This window comes from Podarcis liolepis (genome assembly GCF_965112155.1).
Source record: "Podarcis liolepis genome assembly, chromosome: 11".
NCBI lineage: Eukaryota > Metazoa > Chordata > Lepidosauria > Squamata > Lacertidae > Podarcis > Podarcis liolepis.
In genome coordinates, this window is record NC_139565.1 from 30978213 (window position 1) to 30993241 (window position 15029).

A 15029-nucleotide genomic window follows, 5' to 3' on the forward strand; every position below is an offset into this window, starting at 1 on the left:
AGAAGGCAGCAACCTGATTGGCCCATGGGAGCCATCCAATCCGGCTCCAGGAGGGGAGTTTGAATCAGCCTATCACACGTGAATCACTCTAGAATGTAGCACCCGAGGATCCTTCCCTGAAACTGCCCCCTCCTCCAATTTCCTGTTATCCTGAGGAGCCACACATTTGCTGATCTAACATCAAATTCTGAACAAATGATTTGATAAAGTACAATAAATTTTTAGCAATGTGTACATTAAATGTGATATAGAACCCGATAAATAATATCAGACATAGCGTTAAGCTTGATAAATCTAGTTTTTAAAAAACAGATCAGCTCTGTTGTCACTTTAATATTTATACCCAGTGCAGAAGCTCACCAAGTATAAGAACTAACTGGAAAAGGAAGAGTATAACTTATGTATGGAAACATGAGCAATACTCTGTATGGAATTAAGTTACATAATACCTGTTGAGGCAGCAGCAAAGAAGTTGAAATATCATAAATGAAATTCAACTCCTTTTCTTGTGTTAAGTCTCTGAGACACCTTACTATGAAAATCAATCCTATTACTTTTGAATGGTATGGCATTATAAGAACCAGATCATTACAGGCACATTTTGACAGAAGTATAACTTTACATGAAACTGAAATGGAAATTTAGCATAATTGTGCCTTCAGAGCAATGTTATCTGCCAAAGGAAATGCAGAAACAATTTCAGCGGACAACCAATATGATAGAGCCATCTGTTTGCATATTACCTATGAGTCAAAGGAATTCTTTAAATAAATAAAAGCAATTTATGGCTCTGATTCAACATATAAAATGTCATGGATGCATAAGGTATCTACGAACATTTACAGAATAATCCATGCATGTTTACTAAGAAATAAATTCTACTGTGCTTAAAGGGGCTTACTCAATACACCCCACCCCACAAGTAAGCGTACAAACGTTAGCCAGTGCATAAAATAATACAATCAGGATATAAAAAAGGGTATGTTGTGACAAATTATTGCAGAATAATACCTGTCTAATGACAATATTAGAGTCTCATTCATTTCTGGGATGTCATCAGCTTTGACAGTAAGGTTGATTGCTGTGTCACTTTGTCCAGATAAAAATACAACAGAGCCAGAGAAAGGGCTTATATCATCAATAGTTACAGCTTTTGGATTGAGGCCAGAGGGTATCAGGCTCCAGAAGACAGTAGCTTGTCCATCAGTCCCATCTCGATGCAATGGAATGGAGGTCTAGAATGTATACCAAGTTCTGTAAGGTTTTTTTTTCTTACTGAATGTACATGCAACTCTAGCTGCCAAGCTACAGCCAATATCAAATATCTAAAAACACATTTCTGAAATAGCACATAGATTGATTTATTTTTAAATTCTTCAGCATTTTGCACCTATGAAATGCATTGAAAGAATTGTATGGCATCTTTTAAATAATGGTAAGGTGAGTCACAAATTAATGAAACATGAAAATGGAGGGAGGAGAGAAAATCTAAATAACTAAAAAATCAGTGAAGTTCTCATGGTTGGGACGCAGAATTTTTGTCATGCTTATCTTCCTTTTGAGAGATGTTTGCGAGTAACATTGCTTCCTTTCTACAAATCATCTCACCAGCAATCTTCACTCCGTAGCCTACCTAGGAGCCCACATTTCAAGGCCCAGATGAAGACATCATGAGGTAACCAACCACTCTCATGGGGCTTTTTTCAAAAGAAAGGAAAGATGGGCAGCAGGGGAGGCTGCAGAAATGGTTACATGATAGGAAAACAGTGGTCAGTGTGGTTCGTTAAGGGAGCTGAAAGTTGTTAGGAAACCCTTGACAAAGTACAGTTTGCAGGATTCTTTTTGCAGAAAGCCATGACTCCTAAAAGTCAAATAAGAGTACTTCAATTGTTTGGTGTAGATGTGGTCAAAAACATCGCCCCTTTGCCACCTCACAACAAGGAAGTAACCCTAAAACCCCACACAGAGCAAAATTCTGAAGTACCCTGAGAATGAGGCAGAAAAAAATGAAGCCTCTACATGGAACAAAAAAACCTTTTGAGAAATTGGAGGGGACTGTGTTATCTAGTACTTGATTTTAACTGGAGTTAGGAAAATATAACTTTTATTACAACTATATGACCCTTACCTCTGAGTAGCATCTTCATAGGTTGCAGGGGGAAATGGTGACATTTCAATTTAACAGTGATTCAGAGTTGTTAAGGTTATTTTTCTTCTTTACAGAACCATGATGACAAGGCATGAGAAATATTTTGAATAAGTGTTGCAAAATAAATTATTTTCCACTAGCTTGCAGAAGTTCGTGTTAAGTGAAGGCAGACCCTGTACTTTCTCTAAAGAAAATGTGCAGTATGCAAGAACAACATTTAAAGAAAGATTTACTTACTACTGTAAAAACAACATCTTCTGGCTCATGTAAAATTACTGGAAGATTGCTGATAAAGCCAATTTCTCCATTTGCAATGTCAGGCGTAATTCTTAAGGAGATGTTTTGAATTTCACCTAGTCTAGGACTTACAGGTGGAACTAGAGGAGTGATATTCAGCAGTTCAACTTTTTCAAGCTGCAATAAAAGGAATAAAGATTTTAAGATTCTCTGCCATTCCTGCATATGGTACAATGATTTATAGGACAGGACAACTAGTTATTGCATATTTTTAATGTAAGCTGCAAATATCCAACCAGGCTTTTTCAGAATCTTGCTACAAAAAATGATAATACATAATTCCCACAATAGGAAGAGATTATTTCCACTTCTCAGTTATTCTGGGAAAACACTAATTTACATCTACAGATCTTTATGCCTATCACATTTGAACATATAAGGAAAACATGCAATCACATGTGCAGTTCTGTATCAGAATAAGTAACTGTAAATTGCTGAAGCAGGTTGTGAACAGGCACTCTTCCACCAAACTGAACTATTTTGGAGAGAAAGACTCCAGGATCCAGTAAATTAACACCCAGGAGATGTTAGAACCTGCTGAAGAACCTACACTGAACTCCCAATGAATGCACATAGAGAAGGGAAACAGTTGCAGGAGATGGAGAAGGAAATAAACAAAATCCATTTTCATGATATTCATACAAAATTTTCTACAATAGTTTGTGTCTTCTCTGTTTTGGAGTCATTATCATGGGTCCTAACTTTTCACACCATGAATATTTGGAATATTTGGAAACCACCAACTTTTTAAAAAAAAATCAAGACGGAGTCTAATAAAATAGAAGGATCATGTAACAGCACAGAAGGAGCTCTTTCCATTCACAGAATTGAGAAAAACAAAGCACCTAAACTTTTATTTTTATTATCAATTTTATAGCAGTGGGTTGCTGGGATTGGGATTGGACGGGCATCCAAACTCCCCAAAAAGCACACGGCAGAACTGGTTTCAATTGTTGCTATTACAATTGCTGAAACTTTTAAAAGAGCCAAACAGAACAAAGTGCCGTGGGGAAATGCAAGAGTAACAGAAAGTTTGGTGGATGAGGTTCCCAAAGGGCATTTTATCCACTGATGTTTTACATATTTTCTTGACCCAGCTGAGTTCTTTAAAGAATTTTGTATTCCTTTGAATTTGGAATGTGCAGAAATATTTTTACAGAGTTATATTTCAGGCTATACCAGGTGATTGAACTGGCTATGTCACTGAAAAATGCCCAGTTAATAATTAACCTTTTCTTTCTTACCAATGTTTTCTTTAATTTCAATTGCATTCTCATGTCACTTCCTCTTTCCACAAACCTCATTCTAAACTGTGCATGTAGAAATAAGGTTTATCCAAGAAAAACATTAGACTTCCCTAATAAGGCAACATGAAGGGGATGTTTCATGTTATTGATGCTATAATAAGAAATTAAACTGATGTGTCACATAAAAGTTATGACCATTTTATACCATATCACATACCTGTACTAAGAAATGGGCCCCATTTTGAAGAAACGCATCATTTCTTATTGGTACTTTTATAATTTCTCTAGTTCTTCCTTCTGGAAAGTAGAGGGTGCTTCTTCCCGAAATATTTAGAACACCTTCTTTAGCTCGCTCAGGATCCACAGGCCCAGCAGGAATATACAGGACTGTATAAGACAGTCTCACATCTCCCACTGTTCCCTTTTGCCTTGCAAAGCTAAGAGACAAAAAACGTCCATCGGGGCTGCTTTCTATCCTCTGATCCTCTGCAGGGTAGAACTTTATTACACCATAAACATCATCACTGTCTTGAATGTAGAACAAAAGCTACAAGAATGACAACAAAGTATTCATGTTAAGAGCAAATTAGAAATCATAATAAATTAATTATCAGATCATCATTGTAAGTATTGATTGGATTGTGAGATTTTTATCACTCCCAAGACAGGCAATGCAACCACAGAACTAACTGACTTTACATGACCCCACCATTTGTGGTAGCTAACAGTGCTCGTGCTAACAGCATGCCATGTAAAGGATGTGTGACAAACTTTGTCGTGCTCCCGGAATTTTCCCACACTCATGTCAGCAGCTGGAAGTAAGCTGCTTATTGTAGCAACTCATCATAAGAAGGAACAACTGGCTAACATGACCAGGAAGATCAAGTATAGAGGGTCTTAAGCAGAACATATTGCTACTCCACTCATTCTACCCTTGAACATTTTGCTAGCTAATCAAAGTGATCATAAGGTGGAAATCCATCTAACATGCAATTGTATCAAAAAAACTGCATCATCACCAGGATGTCCTGAAAGGAATAGCCAAATGGATCCCACAAAGGGTTGCTGAGCCACTTAAGTTCAACAGCAGAAGTTCTTCAGGACAGAGGTGAACCCTTTCAGGTAACAGGGACATCAGACTCTTGTCCAATTTAGCATAGCATCCTAATATGCTAACTTAGGCAGGAATATTATTCCATAGTATCTCTATGAGTGGGAGGAAGCTAGCTCTGAGCAAAACTACTTTTCTAGTAGTGTAAAGCAAAAAAAGGGGGGGGGAGTTTTCAGTAGTACTGAAAAGCTTCTCTCTGAGGATTTTCCAGCAGTGCCTGGGGAAATGTTTTGCCTATTTATTTACACTGCCTGCTCTCCTCATCTCTCTCAGTTGGTTTTGTTTGATCTCACTGAGACTGTAACTTAGCAAAATCCAACCAGCAATGCCACCACATTCACAGCACTAACACTGATTGCTTGGGATCCCCTGTGTAACTGAACAATAAGGCTTTACCCTCCTGGATTTATTTTGTTTGCCCTGATGTCATCATGTAGCCAAATACGATTAGCTACCTCAGAATGAGAACAGACCAAATGTTGGAAGGATGGCATCCAATGCCTCTTGTCCCAATATCAATTACAATATCTTCAGGTGATCATGAAGATGGATAAGAGGCACTTAAGAGATTGTCTCTTTAGGTCCGATGCAGAAAGGGATTCAACCACAATTGTCTCTACCAAAGGTTCACCATGGTTCCCACTTATCAAAACAGAGCACAGCCGAGCTAGTTATCTGACAAAGCTCCCACTTGCCATACTTAGAATTGCTTTTACAGAATTACGATTCCAATTGATGCCTTCGGCGGTGGTGGATGGTCGGTATGGCAAAGTACAGCACAAGGAGAGACTTTGTCTGTGTGGGCAACCTTGCGTAGAGGACCTGTACCATTATTTATTGCAATGCCCACTATATATATAGAACCAAGAGACCGATTTATAAAACCCCTGCTTACGAATGGAACACACTCAAACAGGGCGGAAAAGGTAAAATGGCTGCTGAGTGATACTGACGACTTCGTAATTTAAAAAGTAGCGCTATATGTGTTGGCAGCTAAGAAGATTAGGAGAAAAGAACTAGATAAAATAGTGGCCAATTGCAAAGGTGATTCAGACATTTAAGCTGGGACATTCTATCTGATTAGCTACCTAGCATTGTGACGTAGTCCTAGTTATCAGTAAACTGTTAGCAATGAGGGGATCTGTATGAGAGCTTCTTATTAGAAACCAACACAAACACCATTACCGTCTCCTAGAATAAGAAAGCTAATTTTACTGAGGTATAAGGTTTAAGTGTCAATGCAATGCAGCTGATCAACAGCAGCAACAGACTGGAGAAGCAACGGTGCCAGACAGGATTGTAAAATAAAGAATTTACCAATTACATAAATAATTGGTTTAAATAATTATACTAATTGGATAAAATTGGCATCTTGCTGGAACGCTTGCATTTCTTTAGGTGAATAAATGCAGACTTACCTCAGCTGGTTCACTCACTTCCGCACCCCCCTTTATTGTATGAGCCAGAATCCTAAGCAGATATGGCTGTGCCTCTTCGGGGAAATTGTCATTAACAATGTTCAGAGGAAGTGATGCTATCAGCTGCCCTTGAGCAAAATGCAATACCCCTGAGTCTGGAGTGATGTCTGCAGTCACAGGCGAAGGATCACTGCTGTTGCGGGTTATAATCCAGGAAACCGAAACATTTCCATGTGTTCCACCATTTCGTACAACTGTGATGCCCTCGTACCTAGAGGTTGCAAACAGAAATCAACAAACAATTTTCTAATTTTAACTCTAGTGAAACACTAGAGTTATAATGAAGCACTCAAATGAACCTACAAGTTACTCCAATATATAAACACTGCAGGAGTTAAATGCCCTTCCTGAGTAAACTATTGTTAACTATGCAAACTGACTTGACAAATAAGTTGAATGGTGTCTGTGTCTGATCTCTGTTGTTCATCATTTCCCCACTCAGTGCTATTGCACTGGTCCTAGGCTATTGCCCTGTGCAGTGTTTATTCTTCTGATCCAAATTCTCCTACCCAACACATGCAGACAGAAGCTCCAACTTGTAAGTAAGGAAGAGACTTTTAGTCAGGCAGGTAACAGTTCTGGCTCAGCAGCAGACACAATGCTCAGGAGTCACAGCTCAGGATCAGGGAAGGAAGTACAAAACTGGACAGAAGTGACAAAGATGCCCCAGAAATTTTCCCAGCCCCATCCACAAAGCATATCAGACTAACTGGTTAGGCTTTCTTGCCTTGTGGGAAAGCCAAGACTACAAGACTGGGGTGGGTGGATCTGCTCCCACCTGCAAAGCTGGCACCTGGTTCTAGGTGTCAAGAGTGCACCCTCCTGTTCCAGCCCCTGTTCTGTTGACACTGCCTCCAGCTCAGTTTCCCCACTCAGCTGAGCAAAGTCCCCCCCCCAGCTTCCACTAACGTCCTGTGCTCTGCAGGAAGGTCAGAGTGGATAGCTGGCATCCCCCTTCTAAAATCAGGTTGGAAAGGGGAGATCTCTCTTCCAACCAAGGTTCCCAACAGTTCATCCATCCCATTTCCTCCTCCTCTTCAGTCAAAGCCTGCCAACCCAGGCTCAGTCATGACAGCACTGCAGGGTTCATGACAATCCATTACTTTATTCAGAACACCTAGGGTGCAGATGGACAGACGTTAGCACTCTTCAGGCACCATGCCCAGCACATAATGACACTTGGAGCAAGGACATGTATGGTAGCTCCACCCACTCTGATGTGTCTCAACATCCATCTCTACAGCCCTCCACACACTGGAGGGCGAACAACTGCAGCAGGAATCTGTAGACGTATGTAGGTTCCCTATGAATTCTAACCAAAGCACTAGTCCCAATTCAATTTAAGGCATTCATTAAGAGCAAGGCAAAGCATAATTCAGTGCTAAACAGCCCTGATAAAAGTTACCAACAAGGAAATACGAGCACTTTCCCAGCCCAATTTTTTTTTCTCCAATAAATTCTAGCTAGTTTTCTCCTAAATCTACCTTAGCATTTCCAGTGTAATAAAAGGAGTACCTTAACATTTGATCTTCGTCAATAACAACTGGCCGAGTAAACAGGATGTTGTTGATAGATAGTACTCCATAAGGTTTATCATTGGGCTGAATGGTAACTTGGACAACAGATGGGTTTGTTAAAACAGCATCTCCTTGCAAAGTGTCCTTAAGTAGCATGATATGAAATGTCTCAGCAATTTCTGGTATGGCATCATCAATGATTTTGAATTTTATGTAAGATTCATGCACTAAAGGTGGGAAAATGATAGTTGTGTTTGGCTGTAGATCTAGAAAGTCTAAATTAAGCTGTGCATGTGCTGTTGAATTCCCAGTTACAACAGCATAGCGAATGGAGACTTCATGTTCATCCGGTCCAATTATGTTTCCATCATCATCTTTACCCCGAGCTATTGGGATTGTTAGTATATCGTCCTCTTCATGCACCATATAAACACTCTGAGTGAATCGCACTGGGCTATCATTTTTCTTAATAATAATCTCAACAGAATTTCTTGAGGTATTGATTTCAGCTCCTCCTTCTACACTTTTCAGATGAATAATAAATCTTTCATCATCTTCTGGTATCTAGAAAAAAATTATAATGATTAAGGATAACTCAAATCAAAGGTAAATATGTGCAAATCAACAAATTTCTTGTTACTGAAATAGAAATCCTGCATTTCCTTACCCTATAAAATATTGGTGTAAATGATCATTGAAGCATAGATGCGCTAAGAGAAAAATGCACACCTCACTCAGATTATTCATCTTTTTTAATAATAGGAACACTTTACAGTTTCAGCCTGCCATCTAATTTTTAAAATATGATGCTTCTTTTTAAGACCCCCCCCCTTTGTATTCATTCGCATAGAATTCCAACCTCTGATCCTGTTCTGATGCTCATCAACTATCTCTGCACATATTTTCAGGTTATACTGATTTCAAGCTTTTTTTATTTTATTCTATGCGTGTAGTAGGGAGAACATGGGGTGGTGGAGAGGATGAAAACCAACGAAGAACTGGGTTTAAAAGCAACTACAGTATTAGCTGCAGCCTCCATGACTTTGCTGTTTAAAAGGGATGACAAATGCAGGTCTAGCAGCCCATCTGCTAAAAGAGGAAGCCAGAGAAAGAAGAACAGCTTAAGCCAGCAGATGGTTTGAATCAACTTTTGGTTGCCTTTCACCACCAAACTTGGGGTGCAGGGGTTGTGCCAGCCTTTGAAGCCAGCTGGACCATGAGCCTTCACCCTTAAGCCCCCCATCCATGAGGGCATGCAGGGTTCTAACTCCCAGCTAGTTGTGATGATGTGCATACAGGAAAACAACCAAAGTTTTCTCTATATGGAAGACAACAAAACAAAACTCATGCCCAAAAAAATTCCTTCCTGTTATGAAACAGCATAAAAATACCTATAAGCAGGGACCAAAAGACTTTATCAGTTTGTCAACTCCATGCTATGTGAACTGATTCCTATACCCACAAATGCTCACTAACATAAACAGTATTATAAATTTCCTACGGTTAGGGCTTGTCTACATTGTTGCTTGTCTTGTGCCTGGAAAGCACAGGTCGGAGAGGTTTTCTGCTTTGTCACATGCTTTCAAGGCACAGGTCCATGTGGTTTTTCATTTGCCCCACTGCTTTCCTTGGGAAAACTTGCTGTTTGCTGCTGAATCAGAACAAATGTCAATCCACAGAAAAACCTTCTGTCCTTAAAATCTTGACAGAAGAATTAATTACTTAGTCATTTTTGTCACAGAGCAAATTGGCTTGATAATCTCAAGCACCTATTCCTGGATTTTGAGACTCAAAAGCAGTTAATTGCTCCTGAGAGACAGTCTGATGGCAAATACTCAATTTTTTTAGTGTGTAAATCCTTTTGAGGCAAAGCTGTTGCCTTGAACTTCCAAAGGAGGCTCCAAGTCCCAACTCCTTACCTTTTTATTTCCTTTCATAGTCATCTGCTAATTGGTCACTCTCAGAGATTGCATTCATGAGTGGCCATTCAACTTGTCTTTGCAGTCACAGCCAACTTTGTTCCTTGATTGTACTGCTTATGCTTTCATAACAGACATTGACTTGCATTCCCAATTCAGTTGCGCCCATGAACTATCTAAGTCTCACCAGTTCTCAGCACAATCAATTTTGTTCATGTCATGAGGAAAATTTACAGCACTGGAGACTTTTCAGTAAAGCGAAAAGGAAAGGAAGAGGCAGCATGATAGAAGTATATATAATTATGCAACTGTGAGGTTACCAATGCCACCCTGAGCAATTTGGTATCATCAGCAAACTTTGCTACCTCACTGCTCACACTTCTTCAGATCATTCATGAGCAAGTAAGGAAGCAAATGTCCCAATACAGATTCTTGGGAAGCTCCACTTCCTACATCTCTCCTTTGGGAAAACTGCCCATTCATTTCAACTCTCCGTTTCCCATTCCTTAATCAGCACTACTGAGTCCCAGGTCTACTGAGCTTACTCAGGAGTCTTTGATGAAGTACTCTCTCAAAAACATTTTGAAAATCTAAGTACACAATGCCAACTGGATCACTTCTATCTATAGCTTTGTTGATGCTCTCAAAGGACATAAAAGGCTAGTTTAAAAAGTGGATAAAAACACCAATCAGCTAAAAGAAGCATCCAACAATAAGAAATCAAATCACCTCTGTAGACCAAAAAGGCTGTCTGATCAATTAAAAAAAGTTTCCAGCAGCTAGTGGCAAGCCATCAGAGAAAGGAGGTATAAATCTCTTTAGTATTTCTACTGTTGTCAGTGATAGTAATTCGGAGTAAGAGACACTCAAGTTCACCAGTCTAGGGTGAACCAATGTCAGGAATGAGCCAGCTCCTAGTGGAACTTTACAGCCTTCTGCAGAACAGAGAGGTTTAGATTTGACGCAGACTGGGTAAAGAACACAGCAGACAGTGGTGACTCCTCTGGACATTGGAATGCCGGTTGCCAAGGGAACAACAAAGAGTGGGCTGGAACGCAGCAAAAGCTCTCAGGAAGCTCAAACAGACGTGAACAGACACAAGGACAGTCTGTCAGAACAGGAAGAGGTTGGAGCTAATCTAATAAGTCAAAAGAATCTGTGAATGCTGCTAGATAGGAAGCAATACAAGAGACAATACAAGGGGCGATGGTTCAATATATTCTGTAAGAACCAGAAGGAGCTTCAGAAGGGTCATCTTGAGTGATAATGCCGGCAGCTGTGTTAGAGCTGTCTAGAGCTATCTGTTTGTTTTTGCAATAAATCCTCCTTTTTAATTACCTACTCTTACTGTGTTATCAAGCTGGGAACCTGGACTCCTGACAGCCAATCTTGCCTTATTTATTTCAACCTCATGATACACAGATCAAATCTTCAAAAATTGTTGATATGCGCTCTCACCTGGTCATCAAGAACAACTAAGTTAAAAATCAATACAGCTGTTCCAGGAGGAAAGGTGATATTTCCTCTTGCTGGGCTCAAGTCTTCTTCAGCAGGATTTGGACCACCTTCTACCTGTGAAGAAACATTGTGCCTGTTCAACAAACATAAGTTCTAAAAAGCAAGCAAGCCTCCTTGGCAGAGTTGGATAATCTTTTGATATTCAAGATGAAAGAACATTCCCCATAGTACCAATAAGAATTCGGAAGGCAATTATTTAAATCAGCCTTTCTCAACCTGTGGGTCCCCAGATGTTGTTGAACTACAACTCCCATCACCCCTAGCTAGCAAGGCCAGAGCTCAGGGATGATGGGAGTTGTAGTCCAACAACATATGGGGACCAGCAGGTTGAGAACCGCTGATTTAAATAATGGTAACCCCCACCCACCAAACCACACAAGCTATGCCGGCTTCATTTGGCAATTAAATCTAAACAGAGGAATGTGTTTGTTTGAAGTTTAATAAATCTTATACTTCCCAAAGTATGCCTATTTTATAGGACCAGTCTTGTTCTCAGGATTGAGAAACTTGCAATTTTACATCTCATTTATCTCATGGGGAGGAAAGTCTTGTTCTCAGGATTGAGAAACTTGTAATTATACTTCTCATTTATCTCATGGGGAGGAAAGTGGCAATAAATCAGGCTCATTCAAAATTTTACATACCATAACTGCCCTGTTCAAGCCAGGTTGTTGAACCTTTGGGGCACTAAGAAAAGCATGAAGAGTACTGATCTTGAAGCAGCTGTTGACCAATGGGTAACAAGCTTCGGATATCAGAGTAAAGAGACAGGTTTTGTAAGGGCAGAGAATACCCTGGCAGAAGTTAAAATGCTGATCTTAAAAGGTCTGCAGAGCAATTGACCCCTTGTATTCCAAAGCATGGCTTGATGACTGTCAGAGCTTGGTCTCTCAAGCAAAGCTGCAGGGAATTCTACAGAGTGGTGTTCTGGCTTAGAGTTATGCAATGTGACACCACAGATGGCTTTAAACTGCATCCTGTCTTCTCCAGCAGGTATCCAACTTGAGTGAATAAGTTTAGGTATTCAATGAGTTGATTCAGAGCTCTGAGCTTGCAGCTCCCAGATATAACAGGAATTCTTCATCCTCCACAGAGAAGAATTCCTTTCTCTCAGATTTTAGGTGCCATGCATTCCTGGCTTAAGGTCCTTATCACAAGCCACCACTAGGGAGATCATGGGGCCAGATCACACCTTAGCTCTCAATTATCTAACTACAAACTTATAAACAATTAGTAAAGTCATTTCAGAGATGCTATATTTATTTACAATTCCAAGCCTCACCAGTTTCACTTTAAAAAAATCTTTTAAATATAGTTATTTCAACATACTTACCACATAAATCACAGTCACAGTTCCATAGGTACCTTTCTCCCGAACTAGAGTGAGAGGCACAGATTCATTCCTACCTTTGGGCTCACTAAGTGTGATTAAGGCAGGCTAAAATGGGAGGATGGGAGGGAGGGAGGGAGGGAGGGGACAGAGGAGAAACAGACAATCAGGTACTGATAAAATATCCCAACTGCAGAATGTACAAAGGGCTGTTACCATAGAAATGCAAACTTCCAGAGACAAGTTAATCCAATTTGTGAAGTGGTCCACTGGTAGCATTTCATTTCCCAGCAACCAAAGGCATGGAAGACAACAGAGATAAATATTTTGTTTTGAACGAATATGGAAATGTGTATCCTCAATTTAAACATTTTGGTCACTACAAGCCAATTAAAAGGCTTTTGTGTTACTTTATATTGCTTTTTGAACTTATTAAAATAGATGTTCAGCTAATCTAGTCACATTAAAACAACAGCTGAAAGTTTTGCTAAAGAATTTTACTGAAAGCAGCACCAAATTTGACATCCAGATTTCAAGAGATATGGGCAAGCAGATTTCCAAAATCTTGCCTTTTAAAAATGATTATACAGATAATCAGCCAAACTCACACTCTCAATTTTTAACTCAGTCTTTATTTCTCTTCACCTCCAAACAATGGGCACAACAGGTAAATTTGCCCTGTAAGGTCAGTTGTTGTTGTTGCTGCTGTTGTTGTTGTTGTTATCGTACCTATAGGCTAGCTGAGGATGTGTCAGTATGGCAGACTGTGTCTTCAAATTATCTGCCTCCCTTCTCTGTTCCCTCTGTATTCTGTTTGTCTTTGCTATCTTACTTGCCTTGATAAAATAATATTTTAAAAAAACTACAACAACTCACCCACAATTATTTCACTGATTAGGACGCTCACCGAGAACATTTTCACAATAATCTTAGTGCTTTCTTCCAAGTAGTAGTACAACACACTATTCTTCATTTGTCTAAACCTTAAGTGATAAATGGCCCCAGAAAGGACTGTACAACTTTTTTTGTCCTATTACCATTTCCTCTTAAGTCAATAGTTGATCACTTTTTTCAGCTTATTTAGGAATGCATTAGGCTCCCTGATCTCCTACCCAAGTGTCAAACTCCATGGTTGCCACTGGCTCATCTCTAATGTCACAATCTATGAGGTCATAATGAGCCCAACAAGCCAGAGTCCACACACAGGCTGCTTTGACACAACTCTACAACCTGCTCAGCAAAAGTAACGTCTTCACACCAAGGGCTTTTAAATGTGCTGATCACTTGAGCAGTCTCAAAGCCTTTCACTGGATGGATTTCTTGAACCGATTATGATGAGGCAGAATGGGGTTAAGGTAAAGGAACCACAGATGAAAGAAAGTAGTTTATCTAAAGGAACCTATGGCATTTATGCCTGTGGAGAGAGCTGAACTCTCACTCATTAACCACTATGTCACAGGTGCCCAGGAAGCTGTCCATTTCCCCACTGACGTCTATATTGTTCTTCTGATAAATATCCCCATCATTCAATTTCAAATAACAAAAGGTACAGAAGATGAAAACATACCATATCAAAAGAAATGATTCCAAAGGCATTGTCATTTGATAAAATAGTTACAGATACAGCTCTGGGCAACCCAAGCTTTACTCCTGGAGGTGGATTCTAGAACAAACAAGGCACACAATATGGAAAATTAAAACGGTGCACTGTAAATGGACCAGTCAATCTATACATGGTGGAAGGAGGTTTCAGTAAGGCCCTGTATTCAATAAAGTGTTTATTTTCAGGGTAAAGGAATTTCTCTTTAATGACACATTCCAAGGAAAGGTATTCAAGTCAACTGAATGCTCCAAAAGCACTAACTTTTCATGGGATACAAATTCTATAGACTCAGTCTGGTTAAACAACAAAGTGTTTGACACAAACTTCGGAGATCATTAATCATAGCTTGACAATATTAATGATGCCATAGCAATAAGGAGCTACATGAGAAGCATCTGTTCCCCACCCTCACCCAAGAATCTGGAGTTTGGGGATCTTTTTAGGTCCATTGGTGATGATCTTGAACCAGAATAAAACAAAGGAACACTGACATTATGAAAAATCTTTGTATAACATGTTCACTGTACAGTATTCATAAATCACAAGGACTTGCTATTTGTAATGCACAGCGGACAGGGGAGAGAAGACAAATGAGAAAACAATGAGGATTGCTTCCATGTTTGAAATATAGCAGAAGCTGTCTCAGTGACCTGTCTTCATTGAAAATGCAAATCCGAACAACAACAGGGAAAAGGCGTGGGGGGGGGGGGGCGACGACAAGAAGGAAGAAGTATTCTAAAACTGACCAAGATGATCCTCTTAGCAATGTCATCTACCTCAAGGGAGAGGAGCACACAGAAAGGTAGATTTTGCAATGGCTGCATTATTGTAGAACATTATTATGGAAGACTAACAAACTA

General features: G+C 39.6%; 1 protein-coding gene across 6 annotated transcripts in view; it reads right to left on the reverse strand.

Moving 5' to 3' along the window:
- Positions 1-15029, reverse strand: part of ADGRV1 (adhesion G protein-coupled receptor V1) — a 246928-nt gene that overhangs the window by 219788 nt on the left and 12111 nt on the right. For 4 of the 6 annotated variants that reach the window (XM_083465098.1, XM_083465097.1, XM_083465100.1 and 1 more), the window contains exons 4-11: positions 14134-14229; positions 12570-12674; positions 11177-11290; positions 7798-8363; positions 6223-6493; positions 3911-4240; positions 2387-2563; positions 1012-1235 (exon numbers count right to left, since the gene is read on the reverse strand). In XM_083465098.1, the coding sequence (XP_083321224.1) occupies positions 1012-1235; positions 2387-2563; positions 3911-4240; positions 6223-6493; positions 7798-8363; positions 11177-11290; positions 12570-12674; positions 14134-14229 (1883 nt within the window). Of the gene's footprint in view, positions 1-1011; positions 1236-2386; positions 2564-3910; positions 4241-6222; positions 6494-7797; positions 8364-11176; positions 11291-12569; positions 12675-13442; positions 13581-13603; positions 13683-14133; positions 14230-15029 lie in introns of those variants that run through there. The other 2 variants (XM_083465099.1, XM_083465101.1) reach the window with 2 other exon arrangements.